This window comes from Haliotis rufescens, unplaced genomic scaffold, assembly GCF_023055435.1.
Source record: "Haliotis rufescens isolate VD_foot unplaced genomic scaffold, xgHalRufe1.0.p SCAF_31, whole genome shotgun sequence".
Lineage (NCBI taxonomy): Eukaryota > Metazoa > Mollusca > Gastropoda > Lepetellida > Haliotidae > Haliotis > Haliotis rufescens.
This window is the reverse complement of record NW_025964013.1, coordinates 4,607,389-4,622,906: the sequence shown is the minus strand read 5'-3', so window position 1 is coordinate 4,622,906 and position 15,518 is coordinate 4,607,389. Positions and strand designations below refer to the sequence as shown.

Genomic DNA, 15,518 nt, shown 5'->3' with positions numbered 1-15,518 from the left:
CAGTGTTGTTCCATGTGTCCTTTCTGTTCCTGACCTATCTAGTGTTGTTCCATGTGTCCTTTCTGTTCCTGACCTATCCAGTGTTGTTCCATGTGTCCTTTCTGTTCCTGACCTATCTAGTGTTGTTCCATGTGTCCTTTCTGTTCCTGACCTATCTAGTGTTGTTCCATGTGTCCTTTCTGTTCCTGACCTATCCAGTGTTGTTCCATGTGTCCTTTCTGTTCCTGACCTATCTAGTGTTGTTCCATGTGTCCTTTCTGTTCCTGACCTATCTAGTGTTGTTCCATGTGTCCTTTCTGTTCCTGACCTATCTAGTGTTGTTCCATGTGTCCTTTCTGTTCCTGACCTATCCAGTGTTGTTCCATGTGTCCTATCTGTTCCTGACCTATCCAGTGTTGTTCCATGTGTCCTTTCTGTTCCTGACCTATCCAGTGTTGTTCCATGTGCCCTATCTGTTCCTGACCTATCCAGTGTTGTTCCATGTGTCCTTTCTGTTTCTGGCCTATCTAGTGTTGTTCCATGTGTCCTATCTGTTTCTGACCTATCTAGTGTTGTTCCATGTGTCCTTTCTGTTCCTGACCTATCCAGTGTTGTTCCATGTGCCCTATCTGTTCCTGACCTATCCAGTGTTGTTCCATGTGTCCTTTCTGTTTCTGGCCTATCTAGTGTTGTTCCATGTGTCCTATCTGTTTCTGACCTATCTAGTGTTGTTCCATGTGTCCTTTCTGTTCCTGACCTATCTAGTGTTGTTCCATGTGCCCTTTCTGTTCCTGACCTATCTAGTGTTGTTCCATGTGTCCTTTCTGTTTCTGACCTATCTAGTGTTGTTCCATGTGCCCTTTCTGTTCCTGACCTATCTAGTGTTGTTCCATGTGTCCTTTCTGTTTCTGACCTATCCAGTGTTGTTCCATGTGCCCTTTCTGTTCCTGACCTATCTAGTGTTGTTCCATGTGCCCTTTCTGTTCCTGACCTATCTAGTGTTGTTCCATGTGTCCTTTCTGTTTCTGGCCTATCTAGTGTTGTTCCATGTGTCCTATCTGTTTCTGACCTACCCAGTGTTGTTCCATGTGCCCTTTCTGTTTCTGGCCTATCCAGTGTTGTTCCATGTGCCCTTTCTGTTCCTGACCTATCTAGTGTTGTTCCATGTGTCCTTTCTGTTCCTGACCTATCCAGTGTTGTTCCATGTGTCCTTTCTGTTTCTGGCCTATCTAGTGTTGTTCCATGTGTCCTATCTGTTTCTGACCTACCCAGTGTTGTTCCATGTGCCCTTTCTGTTTCTGGCCTATCCAGTGTTGTTCCATGTGTCCTATCTGTTCCTGACCTATCCAGTGTTGTTCCATGTGTCCTTTCTGTTTCTGACCTATCTAGTGTTGTTCCATGTGTCCTATCTGTTCCTGACCTATCTAGTGTTGTTCCATGTGTCTTTTCTGTTCCTGACCTATCCAGTGTTGTTCCATGTGTCCTTTCTGTTCCTGACCTAACCAGTGTTGTTCCATGTGTCCTTTCTGTTCCTGACCTATCCAGTGTTGTTCCATGTGCCCTTTCTGTTCCTGACCTATCTAGTGTTGTTCCATGTGTCTTTTCTGTTCCTGACCTATCTAGTGTTGTTCCATGTGTCCTTTCTGTTCCTGACCTATCCAGTGTTGTTCCATGTGCCCTTTCTGTTCCTGACCTATCCAGTGTTGTTCCATGTGCCCTTTCTGTTCCTGACCTACCCAGTGTTGTTCCATGTGTCTTTTCTGTTGACCTGACCTAACCAGTGTTGTTCCATGTGTCCTTTCTGTTCCTGACCTATCTAGTGTTGTTCCATGTGCCCTTTCTGTTCCTGACCTACCCAGTGTTGTTCCATGTGTCTTTTCTGTTGACCTGACCTAACCAGTGTTGTTCCATGTGTCCTTTCTGTTCCTGACCTATCTAGTGTTGTTCCATGTGTCCTTTCTGTTCCTGACCTATCCAGTGTTGTTCCATGTGTCCTATCTGTTTCTGACCTATCTAGTGTTGTTCCATGTGTCCTATCTGTTCCTGACCTATCCAGTGTTGTTCCATGTGTCCTTTCTGTTCCTGACCTATCCAGTGTTGTTCCATGTGCCCTTTCTGTTCCTGACCTATCCAGTGTTGTTCCATGTGTCCTTTCTGTTCCTGACCTATCTAGTGTTGTTCCATGTGTCCTTTCTGTTCCTGACCTATCCAGTGTTGTTCCATGTGTCCTTTCTGTTCCTGACCTATTTAGTGTTGTTCCATGTGTCCTTTCTGTTCCTGACCTATCCAGTGTTGTTCCATGTGTCCTTTCTGTTCCTGACCTATCCAGTGTTGTTCCATGTGTCCTTTCTGTTCCTGACCTATCTAGTGTTGTTCCATGTGTCCTTTCTGTTCCTGACCTATCCAGTGTTGTTCCATGTGTCCTTTCTGTTCCTGACCTATCCAGTGTTGTTCCATGTGTCCTTTCTGTTCCTGACCTATCCAGTGTTGTTCCATGTGTCCTTTCTGTTCCTGACCTATCCAGTGTTGTTCCATGTGCCCTTTCTGTTCCTGACCTATCTAGTGTTGTTCCATGTGTCCTTTCTGTTCCTGACCTATCTAGTGTTGTTCCATGTGTCCTTTCTGTTCCTGACCTATCCAGTGTTGTTCCATGTGTCCTTTCTGTTCCTGACCTATCCAGTGTTGTTCCATGTGTCCTTTCTGTTCCTGACCTATCCAGTGTTGTTCCATGTGTCCTTTCTGTTCCTGACCTAACCAGTGTTGTTCCATGTGTCCTTTCTGTTCCTGACCTATCTAGTGTTGTTCCATGTGTCCTTTCTGTTCCTGACCTATCTAGTGTTGTTCCATGTGCCCTATCTGTTCCTGACCTATCTAGTGTTGTTCCATGTGTCCTTTCTGTTCCTGACCTATCCAGTGTTGTTCCATGTGTCCTTTCTGTTCCTGACCTATCTAGTGTTGTTCCATGTGTCCTTTCTGTTCCTGACCTATCCAGTGTTGTTCCATGTGTCCTTTCTGTTCCTGACCTATCTAGTGTTGTTCCATGTGTCCTTTCTGTTCCTGACCTATCTAGTGTTGTTCCATGTGTCCTTTCTGTTCCTGACCTATCCAGTGTTGTTCCATGTGTCCTTTCTGTTCCTGACCTATCTAGTGTTGTTCCATGTGTCCTTTCTGTTCCTGACCTATCTAGTGTTGTTCCATGTGTCCTTTCTGTTCCTGACCTATCTAGTGTTGTTCCATGTGTCCTTTCTGTTCCTGACCTATCCAGTGTTGTTCCATGTGTCCTATCTGTTCCTGACCTATCCAGTGTTGTTCCATGTGTCCTTTCTGTTCCTGACCTATCCAGTGTTGTTCCATGTGCCCTATCTGTTCCTGACCTATCCAGTGTTGTTCCATGTGTCCTTTCTGTTTCTGGCCTATCTAGTGTTGTTCCATGTGTCCTATCTGTTTCTGACCTATCTAGTGTTGTTCCATGTGTCCTTTCTGTTCCTGACCTATCCAGTGTTGTTCCATGTGCCCTATCTGTTCCTGACCTATCCAGTGTTGTTCCATGTGTCCTTTCTGTTTCTGGCCTATCTAGTGTTGTTCCATGTGTCCTATCTGTTTCTGACCTATCTAGTGTTGTTCCATGTGTCCTTTCTGTTCCTGACCTATCTAGTGTTGTTCCATGTGCCCTTTCTGTTCCTGACCTATCTAGTGTTGTTCCATGTGTCCTTTCTGTTTCTGACCTATCTAGTGTTGTTCCATGTGCCCTTTCTGTTCCTGACCTATCTAGTGTTGTTCCATGTGTCCTTTCTGTTTCTGACCTATCCAGTGTTGTTCCATGTGCCCTTTCTGTTCCTGACCTATCTAGTGTTGTTCCATGTGCCCTTTCTGTTCCTGACCTATCTAGTGTTGTTCCATGTGTCCTTTCTGTTTCTGGCCTATCTAGTGTTGTTCCATGTGTCCTATCTGTTTCTGACCTACCCAGTGTTGTTCCATGTGCCCTTTCTGTTTCTGGCCTATCCAGTGTTGTTCCATGTGCCCTTTCTGTTCCTGACCTATCTAGTGTTGTTCCATGTGTCCTTTCTGTTCCTGACCTATCCAGTGTTGTTCCATGTGTCCTTTCTGTTTCTGGCCTATCTAGTGTTGTTCCATGTGTCCTATCTGTTTCTGACCTACCCAGTGTTGTTCCATGTGCCCTTTCTGTTTCTGGCCTATCCAGTGTTGTTCCATGTGTCCTATCTGTTCCTGACCTATCCAGTGTTGTTCCATGTGTCCTTTCTGTTTCTGACCTATCTAGTGTTGTTCCATGTGTCCTATCTGTTCCTGACCTATCTAGTGTTGTTCCATGTGTCTTTTCTGTTCCTGACCTATCCAGTGTTGTTCCATGTGTCCTTTCTGTTCCTGACCTAACCAGTGTTGTTCCATGTGTCCTTTCTGTTCCTGACCTATCCAGTGTTGTTCCATGTGCCCTTTCTGTTCCTGACCTATCTAGTGTTGTTCCATGTGTCTTTTCTGTTCCTGACCTATCTAGTGTTGTTCCATGTGTCCTTTCTGTTCCTGACCTATCCAGTGTTGTTCCATGTGCCCTTTCTGTTCCTGACCTATCCAGTGTTGTTCCATGTGCCCTTTCTGTTCCTGACCTATCCAGTGTTGTTCCATGTGTCTTTTCTGTTCCTGACCTATCTAGTGTTGTTCCATGTGTCCTTTCTGTTCCTGACCTATCTAGTGTTGTTCCATGTGTCCTATCTGTTTCTGACCTATCTAGTGTTGTTCCATGTGTCCTATCTGTTTCTGACCTATCTAGTGTTGTTCCATGTGTCCTATCTGTTTCTGACCTATCCAGTGTTGTTCCATGTGCCCTTTCTGTTCCTGACCTATCCAGTGTTGTTCCATGTGTCCTATCTGTTCCTGACCTATCCAGTGTTGTTCCATGTGTCCTTTCTGTTCCTGACCTATCCAGTGTTGTTCCATGTGTCCTTTCTGTTCCTGACCTATCCAGTGTTGTTCCATGTGCCCTTTCTGTTCCTGACCTATCTAGTGTTGTTCCATGTGTCCTTTCTGTTTCTGGCCTATCTAGTGTTGTTCCATGTGTCCTATCTGTTTCTGACCTATCTAGTGTTGTTCCATGTGTCCTATCTGTTTCTGACCTATCCAGTGTTGTTCCATGTGCCCTTTCTGTTCCTGACCTATCCAGTGTTGTTCCATGTGTCCTATCTGTTCCTGACCTATCCAGTGTTGTTCCATGTGTCCTTTCTGTTCCTGACCTATCCAGTGTTGTTCCATGTGTCCTTTCTGTTCCTGACCTATCCAGTGTTGTTCCATGTGCCCTTTCTGTTCCTGACCTATCTAGTGTTGTTCCATGTGCCCTATCTGTTCCTGACCTATCCAGTGTTGTTCCATGTGCCCTATCTGTTCCTGACCTATCTAGTGTTGTTCCATGTGTCCTTTCTGTTCCTGACCTATCTAGTGTTGTTCCATGTGTCCTATCTGTTTCTGACCTATCCAGTGTTGTTCCATGTGTCCTTTCTGTTCCTGACCTATCTAGTGTTGTTCCATGTGTCCTATCTGTTTCTGACCTATCCAGTGTTGTTCCATGTGCCCTTTCTGTTCCTGACCTATCCAGTGTTGTTCCATGTGCCCTTTCTGTTCCTGACCTATCTAGTGTTGTTCCATGTGTCCTTTCTGTTCCTGACCTATCTAGTGTTGTTCCATGTGTCCTTTCTGTTCCTGACCTATCCAGTGTTGTTCCATGTGTCCTTTCTGTTCCTGACCTATCCAGTGTTGTTCCATGTGTCTTTTCTGTTCCTGACCTATCCAGTGTTGTTCCATGTGTCCTTTCTGTTCCTGACCTATCCAGTGTTGTTCCATGTGTCCTTTCTGTTCCTGACCTATCTAGTGTTGTTCCATGTGTCCTTTCTGTTCCTGACCTATCTAGTGTTGTTCCATGTGTCCTTTCTGTTCCTGACCTATCCAGTGTTGTTCCATGTGTCCTTTCTGTTCCTGACCTATCCAGTGTTGTTCCATGTGTCCTTTCTGTTCCTGACCTATCCAGTGTTGTTCCATGTGTCTTTTCTGTTCCTGACCTATCTAGTGTTGTTCCATGTGTCCTTTCTGTTCCTGACCTATCCAGTGTTGTTCCATGTGTCCTTTCTGTTCCTGACCTATCCAGTGTTGTTCCATGTGTCTTTTCTGTTCCTGACCTATCTAGTGTTGTTCCATGTGTCCTTTCTGTTCCTGACCTATCTAGTGTTGTTCCATGTGTCCTATCTGTTCCTGACCTATCCAGTGTTGTTCCATGTGTCTTTTCTGTTTCTGACCTATCCAGTGTTGTTCCATGTGTCTTTTCTGTTCCTGACCTATCCAGTGTTGTTCCATGTGTCCTTTCTGTTCCTGACCTATCCAGTGTTGTTCCATGTGTCCTTTCTGTTCCTGACCTATCCAGTGTTGTTCCATGTGCCCTTTCTGTTCCTGACCTATCTAGTGTTGTTCCATGTGTCCTTTCTGTTCCTGACCTATCTAGTGTTGTTCCATGTGTCCTTTCTGTTCCTGACCTATCTAGTGTTGTTCCATGTGCCCTTTCTGTTCCTGACCTACCCAGTGTTGTTCCATGTGTCCTTTCTGTTCCTGACCTATCCAGTGTTGTTCCATGTGCCCTTTCTGTTCCTGACCTATCCAGTGTTGTTCCATGTGTCCTATCTGTTCCTGACCTATCCAGTGTTGTTCCATGTGTCCTTTCTGTTCCTGACCTATCCAGTGTTGTTCCATGTGTCCTTTCTGTTCCTGACCTATCTAGTGTTGTTCCATGTGTCCTTTCTGTTCCTGACCTATCTAGTGTTGTTCCAGGTTTCCTATCTGTTGTTCCTTGGGATCTACAGCTACATCCTACTGATCCAGTTTAACAAAACATTCTCGGTGTTGGAAGGAATTCTCATATTCTGGGTGTTTACCATAATGGTGGAGGAGTGCCGGCAGGTAAGTCATGGACAACCCTCAGGGGGTGGTGGCTGGTGGTGGGTGTGGGTGTGGGTGTGGGTGTCGGTGTGGGTGGTGCCTGGTGGATGTGGGTGGCAGCTTGTGGGTGTGGATGTGGGTGTGGGTGTGGGTGTTGGGTGTGGGTGTGGGTGGTGCCTGGTGGATGTGGGTGGCGGCTTGTGGGTGTGGATGTGGGTGTGGGTGTGGGTGTGGGTGTTGGGTGTTGGGTGTGGGTAATAGGTAGTGGGTGGTGGGTGTGGGTGTGGGCACTGGGTGGTGGGTGTGGATGTGGGTTGTGTGTGTGGGTAGTGGGTGGGGATATGGGTATTGGGTGTTGGTGTGGATGTGGCTGTGGGTGTGAGTTTTTTTAGTTGAATTCTGTACATTCTGTGATTTACACCCAAGTTGATATTCCTACTTTGACTTCCCCCATGGGGATTTATAGGTAGAGTGGAATGTCATTTAATGTCACAGCAACATTCCAAATATGTCATGAGAGCCTGTCACTTATCAAAATATTGCCCAAGCAAACACGTGACTGAAGGAACGAGCCATGGGCTATGCCATCAGGGTAAACCACATGCAGTCAGCCAATTCACAGATCCTAACCATGGAATCTTGATCTGAGTTGGCAAGAAAAGGATACTATGAACTACACTGACCTCAGTCCTACATTACAGAACCAAGGGTTTCCTATTTTTTCTAGTATTGCCTAATGTCTGAGTGAACCTAACTGAGTATTGGTTGGGTACAATGGTTGCTTTATAAATGTGGCTCAGTACACACACTGTTGCAGTCTTTAAGTTGCGTCTCAGCTTGTAAGGGAATCTGTAGAGTAAGAAATTAAAACTCAACTGATTGGTTTCAGATGATTTAGATGATTTTTCTATCCAGACTTGTTGGGATTGCAAAAAAATTGCATTGTTGTTTTAGTCTTCCTTGAATTCAATAGTTGTCCATACATCAGCTTGCTTGTCCTGCAGATTGTTGCCAACAACGCCACGTCCATCAAGTCCAAACTGTACAGCTACTTCACCGACTCCTGGAACATCCTCGACATCATCACCATCGTCCTCTTCACCACCGGGATGATCCTCCGCTTCATCCCTAACGATGAAAGCTTTAATGCAGCTCGGGTTGTCCTCAGCATCAACCTCATCTCCTTCTTCTTCCGCATCCTGCACATCTTCTCTGTCAACAAACAACTGGGGCCGAAGCTGGTCATGATCAGGAGAATGGTGGGTAGAAGCAAGAGACTCCCAGAAGGGCTGCTGCTGTTGCTGCTGCTGCTGCTGCATATGTGAACTACTCAATCAGTCTGTGACAAAAACTTTATGTTAACAATGGAATTAAACCTTTCTTTCTGATCATTCACTGAGAATAGTCATTGTCCAGAAGCTGTTTTCATTTACACGTTGCCAAGATCCATTTTCTGTTGCAGCATTAGAAATTGGCACTAGTCCTGTGGTCTTTGCCAAACTGCCCAATAGTTAAGGTATCATAAGGACTAGTAGAAATATGCCATTTTTAAGGGTTTTGCTATATGTTATTATTATAAGGACTAGTGGACTAAAAATGTCTCTACCACTGATGTTGTCCATTCCAGATTGACGACCTGATGTCATTTGTGGTGATCTTGATGGTGTTTATTGTGGCATATGCCATAGCATCAGAGGCCATCTTGTATCCCAACCAGGAGTTGACATGGGAACTCATCTACCGCCTGCCCCGGAAAGCTTACTGGACCATCTATGGAGAGCTGTTCCTGGAGGAAATTGAAGGTACTGGCTGTGAATGGAGAATGAATGGTGTTTACCATGCACATCTACCTGTGGATGGCTGTTTTGACCACCGGCTATGCCTCCAGGGAAATCTGAACTGATTGTCTATTGCCTTACACTCCTCCTTGTGGGGTACTTGGGTAGGATGGGTCCCAGGACTTGTTGTACGAAGCCACTTAATTGGAATGGATGGTCAGGCTCTGTGACATGGCTGATTCTGTCATTATGTTCTAACTGTGTGGGTCATGTTTTCAGTTACTTACCTGGTCTAAAAGTGATTATTAACAAACCACTGCTGAAAGTTCTGACTGCAGTGTAAAACAACATTCACTCACTTACTCCTTGTCCGCCATCTTGACAGATTGACAGGCAGACAAGGGGTTGACAGTGGAAGTGGCAGACAAGGGGTTGACAGTGGAAGTGGCAGGCAAGGGGTTCACAGTGGAAGTGGCAGACAAGGGGTTCACAGTGAGAGTGGCAGACAAGGGGGGTTGACAGTTGGATTGTCACATATTTTATAAGAATTCTTTTTGCAATCCACTCAATAACATACTGTGCCACTGGCAAGAACGACCGAAACAAAAGTGTGAAATGTATCAAAACTGATTGTTGTATTGCAGGGTCGGCTGAGCCAGCTTGTAGTGATGACCCGGACATGTACTTGAACGGCCAGGCCGACCGATGTCCCACCAGCTACGGAAAGTTCCTGGTGCCAATCCTAATGGGTATCTACATCCTCCTGACCAACGTCCTCCTCCTCAACCTCCTCATCGCCATGTTCAGGTACCTTGATAACATCAACAATGAACAAAATTATATGCTTTGTATCAATTCATGCAGTGATGTACTCTATTAAGAATGATTATAATTTTTTTATGATATCATATATAAAGAAGGCATCATTAATGCAAAAAAAATTGGGATTGTTTCTCATTCAGCTGTTTTTTCGAAATACAAATGGTTCTTGCTGAATCTTGGGACTTGCATTTGAAAGCACCTTGTCATTATTGATATACTGCTGTGTTGCGGGCAGGTCGTTCATAGGAGATGTTGTATGGAAGTATGGGTCTCAAAGGTTCTTGAAAGGTTGGTTTTATTGGCTGAGAGCTGCGCTATGGGAGGAACAAGAGGTCCAATATTATTTCAGCTGTCATGACCCTGGTGCTGCTATGTTTCATCTATAACTGATCATGTGACGCTGGTGCTGCTATCTTTCAGCGATAATTCATCATGTTTGTACTGGTGCTGCTATCTTTCAGCGATAATTCATCATGTTTGTACTGGTGCTGCTATCTTTCAGCGATAATTCATCATGTTTGTACTGGTGCTGGTATGTTTCAGCAATAATTCATCATGTTTGTACTGGTGCTGGTATGTTTCAGCGATAGTTCATGGTGCAACCCTGGTGCTGCTATGTTTCAGCGATAATTCATCATGTTTGTACTGGTGCTGGTATGTTTCAGCAATAATTCATCATATGACCCTGGGTGCTGCTATGTTTCAGCGATAATTCATCGTGTGACCCTTGTGCTGGTATGTTTCAGCGATAGTTCATCATATGACCCTGGTGCTGCTATGTTTCAGCTATGTGTTTGAGATGATGCAGCAGAACACTGATAGCATCTGGAAGTTCAGTCGGCTGCAGGTTGTCATGGAGTACTGTCTGCGCCCCAACCTCCCGCCACCATTTATCATTATCAGTCACCTCATTCTGCTCTGTCGCTGGTTCAAGCACTGCAGCTGTTCCAAACTTGGCACAGAAAGTTCAGGGTTTTGTAAGTTGCATGTTGTGCATGTAGCATGTCGCGCCTCCACCTCTATGGGCATGTGTGTTGTTCTTCCACTGCATACGCTGCTGCTGCTCAAACTCTTATATCGCCTCTTAAACTTGCTTCCCTCTTCCACCCCCAGGCCATCTTTGCCATGAGCGTCACGTTGATGCATGCTTGACTTCATTTCTGGGCATCAGTTTTAATTGCTTGCCTGCTGTGAAATAAGAGCTTATTGGTTGTGAATATATTTGTCCCTTCTCCTGCCCTTCCTCCTGCCCTTCCTCCTGCTCCTCTTCCTCCTGCCCTTCCTCCTGCTCCTCTTCTCCTTCTTCCGTGGCTTCTACCTCAGGTCCTGTTGTATCCCAACCTTACTTCCCCTTCTGCATCTGTTGTTTCATGTCCACTTACCTTCAAAGGCTGTATCCTGGCTTCCCATATTTGGCTTCTGCAACACCTGTGTATAACCCGCTACATTCACCTTGTGTGCCTTGAAAATCCTTGTGTTTAACCCACTGCATATAGCTTGACTGCCTTATATATGTATAACATCTATTACATTTATTGTCACTGCCTTGAAAAATCTGTGTATAACCGAATACATTGACCTTGACCAATTAGACTGCCTTGAAAATCCTTGTGTAGAACTTGCTACAATTAGACTGCCTTGAAAATCCCTGTGTAGAACTTGCTACAATTAGACTGCCTTGAAAATCCCTGTGTAGAACTTGCTACAATTAGACTGCCTTGAAAATCCCTGTGTAGAACTTGCTACAATTAGACTGCCTTGAAAATCCCTGTGTAGAACTTGCTACAATTAGACTGCCTTGAAAATCCCTGTGTCGAAATTGTTACAATTACCTTAACTGCCATGAAAGTCCCTGTGTAGAACTTGCTACAATTACCTAGACTGCCTTGAATATCCCTGTGTATAACCCACTATATTTACTTCGGCTGCCTTGAATATCCCTCTGTATAACCCACTATGTTTACCTCGACTGCCTTGAATATCCCCGTGTATAACCCACTGTTTACCTCGACTGCTTTGAATATCCCTGTGTATAACCCACTATATTTACCTCGACTGCCTTGAATATCCCCGTGTATAACCCACTATGTTTACCTTGTCTGCCTTGAATATCCCTGTGTATAACCCACTATATTTACCTCAACTGCCATGGAAGTCTCTGTGTAGAACTTGCTACAATTACCTAGACTGCCTTGAATATCCCTGTGTATAACCCACTATATTTACTTCGGCTGCCTTGAATATCCCTGTGTATAACCCACTATATTTACCTCAACTGCCTTGAATATCCCTGTGTATAACCCACTATATTACCTTGGCTGCCTTGAATATCCCTGTGTATAACCCACTATGTTTACCTCGGCTGCCTTGAATATCCCTGTGTATAACCCACTATGTTTACCTCGGCTGCCTTGAATATCCCTGTGTATAACCCACTATATTACCTCGGCTGCCTTGAATATCCTTGTGTATAACCCACTATATTTACCTCGGCTGCCTTGAATATCCCTGTGTATAACCCACTATATTTACCTTGTCTGCCTTGAATATCCCTGTGTATAACCCACTATATTTACCTTGTCTGCCTGGAATAATCCATCCCCATTTCCTTATCTCTAGCATGGTGCATGATTTGCCTTACTTAACCAAGTTTGGTTCACACTCACACAATTTAACTCTTCATTCTAAAACTGACACTATAAGAAGAAAAAATCCTGAACTTTGATTACAATATTCATTCAGCAGCAGTGCCCATCACATCCACGGTCACATTACCTCTTACCCTGTCTGCTAGTCCACACAGTGTGGTCTGAGGGAAACAGCTTGACTCAGTCGAAGTCTGAGCAGAGTGGAAGTGACCAATGAAAACAGCTGACAAAACCATGCACATTCTCCTTGTTGTGGAAGCTGCCCATAAACAATTCCCTTCATCTTCATCAGGTGCCATATTCCTGAAGAAACCTTGTCACTGGTTCAGGTATCCAGAGACAGCTTGTCTTGTGTCTTGTGAAGGCCCTCATAGAATCAGTGGGTGGGTGTCTTCCTTGCCTGCCATCTCTGAAGCTGGTAGATGTCTACACAGGGTATCTCAGCTGATGTAGCCAAGTACCCCATGCTTCTGTAGTTGTAGTTGTCAGTATATACCCCGCTGTAGTTGTCAGTATATACCCAGCTGTAGTTGTCTTCCCAGTGATATATACCCAGCTGTAGTTGTCAGTATATACCCAGCTGTAGTTGTCAGTCTATACCCAGCTGTAGTTGTCAGTATATACCCAGCTGTAGTTGTCAGTATATACCCAGCTGTAGTTGTCAGTATATACCCAGCTGTAGTTGTCAGTCTATACCCAGCTGTAGTTGTCAGTATATACCCAGCTGTAGTTGTCAGTATATACTCAGCTGTAGTTGTCAGTATACACCACGCTGTAGTTGTCAGTATATACCCAGCTGTAGTTGTCAGTATATACCCAACTGTAGTTGTCAGTATATAACCACCTGTAGTTGTCAGTATATACCCAGCTGTAGTTGTCAGTATATACTCAGCTGTAGTTGTCAGTATACACCACGCTGTAGTTGTCAGTATATACCCAGCTGTAGTTGTCAGTATATACCCAGCTGTAGTTGTCAGTATACACCCAGCTGTAGTTGTCAGTATATACCCAGCTGTAGTTGTCAGTATATACCCAGCTGTAATTGTCAGTATATACCCAGCTGTAGTTGTCTTCCCAGTGGTATATATACCCAGCTGTAGTTGTCAGTATATACCCAGCTGTAGTTGTCAGTATATACCCAGCTGTAGTTGTCAGTATATACCCAGCTGTAATTGTCAGTATATACCCAGCTGTAGTTGTCAGTATATACCCAGCTGTAGTTGTCAGTATATACCCAGCTGTAGTTGTCAGTATATACCCAGCTGTAGTTGTCAGTATATACCCAGCTGTAGTTGTCAGTATATACCCAGCTGTAGTTGTCAGTATATACCCAGCTGTAGTTGTCAGTATATACCCAGCTGTAGTTGTCAGTATATACCCAGCTGTAGTTGTCAGTATATACCCAGCTGTTGTTGTCAGTGTATACCCAGCTGTAGTTGTCAGTATATACCCAGCTGTAGTCGTCAGTATATACCCAGCTGTAGTTGTCAGTATATATACCCTTCTTCCTATGTATCCTAGTTTGTGCCTGTCTCTCTGTAGTCCTATTGTGTTGGTTCCTTGTGGTCCTTTTGTGTTTATTCCCTACTGTTGAGGAGCTTGTGTATTTCCAAGTGGTGTTTATTCCCGGTCAGGAGCTTGTTTACTATCCCTTTGTGTTTATTTGCTCTGTGAAGCAAGGTGGTTTGTTGTGGGAGTTTTGTTGTTCTGTGCTTTTTGTCATTGTTCTTCCTGTCTTTTGGTTTTCTCAGGGTCAGTTTGCCATGAATCTTAGGAATGTTAAATAGCAGTATTTCTGCTGTTAGGGCTGTTTTACAGACTCTCCAAAATTTTGATGAATTGATGAAATAACCTGTTTTTCAATGACCATGTTTCAATTATAGTTAAGAACCTTCAGTGAAAGTATGGTCAGCGGCAGGATACATGTAAGTAACATGTAGTCATGTCCAGAAACCACCTGCCCCATCTTCTCCTGGTAGTCTGTTTGTCAAATAGGCTCTTAAGTGGGGTCAGACTGGTATGTAGTTCAAGAGGCTCTTAAGTGGGGTCAGACTGGTATGTAGTTCAAAAGGCTCTTAAGCGGGGTCAAATTGGTATGTAGTTCAAATTGGTATGTAGTTCAAAAGGCTCTTAAGTGGGGTCAGATTGGTATGTAGTTCAAGAGGCTCTTAAGTGGGGTCAGATTGGTATGTAGTTCAAGAGGCTGTTAAGTGGGGTCAGATTGGTATGTAGTTCAAGAGGCTCTTAAGTGGGGTCAGATTGGTATGTAGTTTAAAAGGCTCTTAAGTGGGGTCAGACTGGTAGGTAGTTCAAGAGGCTCTTAAGTGGGGTCAGATTGGTATGTAATTCAAGAGGCTCTTAAGTGGGGTCAGATTGGTATGTAGTTTAAAAGGCTCTTAAGTGGGGTCAGATTGGTATGTAGTTCAAGAGGCTCTTAAGTGGGGTCAGACTGGTATGTAGTTCAAGAGGCTCTTAATCAAGGCCACATTGGTATGTAGTTCAAGAGGCTCTTAAGCAGGGTCAAATTGGTATGTAGTTCAAAGTTATGGTTAAGAAGTTCTGGTTTCTGAAAATGGTCCAGATTGAGGAAACATTGCATATGGAAAATAGAGATAGTATTTTGGCACTGGAAGTATTTCATGAATTTATCGATATCAATAGCTGGACTACTAAAGCTGTTGTTGAACAATCATGGTCATGGGAAACAGGAGAATGTTTTCATTGTACATCTTGATGCTGACATGGTTGGTGTGGTTTTCAGCTACACCTTCCAACACATCCAGGACAACACAGAGCTGTATTGGTACTTCCAGCGCTTCCAGCTCATCATCGAGTACCATTCCCGCCCTACCCTCCCTCCCCCCCTCATTGTCTTCAGTCATGTCTTGTACTTGTGCAAATGTTACCTCCGTCGGTGTTGTGGAAAGACAGGGGATAGTCCTGGTGGCCTGCGTAAGTAGAAGCTAGACATGGTCACAGTCAACAACAATATTCATGCTGAGTTCTCACTAACGTGAGTTTCACTCCCTGGAATGTTAACAAAGAACAAATTGATTAATGTTTCGGCATTAAGATTTGAACATATTTTTGGAAAATTACTCAGGATGAGATATATTGTTTCTGACCAGACTGAACTATTTCTCTTCTCATCTCTGCCCTAACCTTTCCTTCTGTCAGTACTTGTGTAACACGGTTATTTGTTTCAGGTATTATTCTCCTTCTAACTGACATGATATTTATTCTATAGTAGAAACATTTATTATTCACATGTATTAAATTTTTTCTTTGTCAAACACAGATGCATGTGTTAGGAAGATTGTACATATGTGTCAACAAAGTATCTGGTTTATCTAAGTAA

General features: G+C 44.1%; 1 protein-coding gene across 9 annotated transcripts in view; it reads left to right on the top strand.

Moving 5' to 3' along the window:
- Window positions 1-15,518, top strand: part of LOC124122562 (transient receptor potential cation channel subfamily M member-like 2) — a 79,905-nt gene that overhangs the window by 40,467 nt on the left and 23,920 nt on the right. For 8 of the 9 annotated variants that reach the window (XM_048380538.1, XM_048380537.1, XM_048380539.1 and 5 more), the window contains 5 exons: window positions 6,805-6,933; window positions 7,917-8,171; window positions 8,540-8,714; window positions 9,335-9,497; window positions 14,922-15,112. In XM_048380538.1, the coding sequence (XP_048236495.1) occupies window positions 6,805-6,933; window positions 7,917-8,171; window positions 8,540-8,714; window positions 9,335-9,497; window positions 14,922-15,112 (913 nt within the window). Of the gene's footprint in view, window positions 1-6,804; window positions 6,934-7,916; window positions 8,172-8,539; window positions 8,715-9,334; window positions 9,498-10,298; window positions 10,490-14,921; window positions 15,113-15,518 lie in introns of all 9 variants that reach the window. The other variant, XM_048380535.1, reaches the window with a different exon arrangement.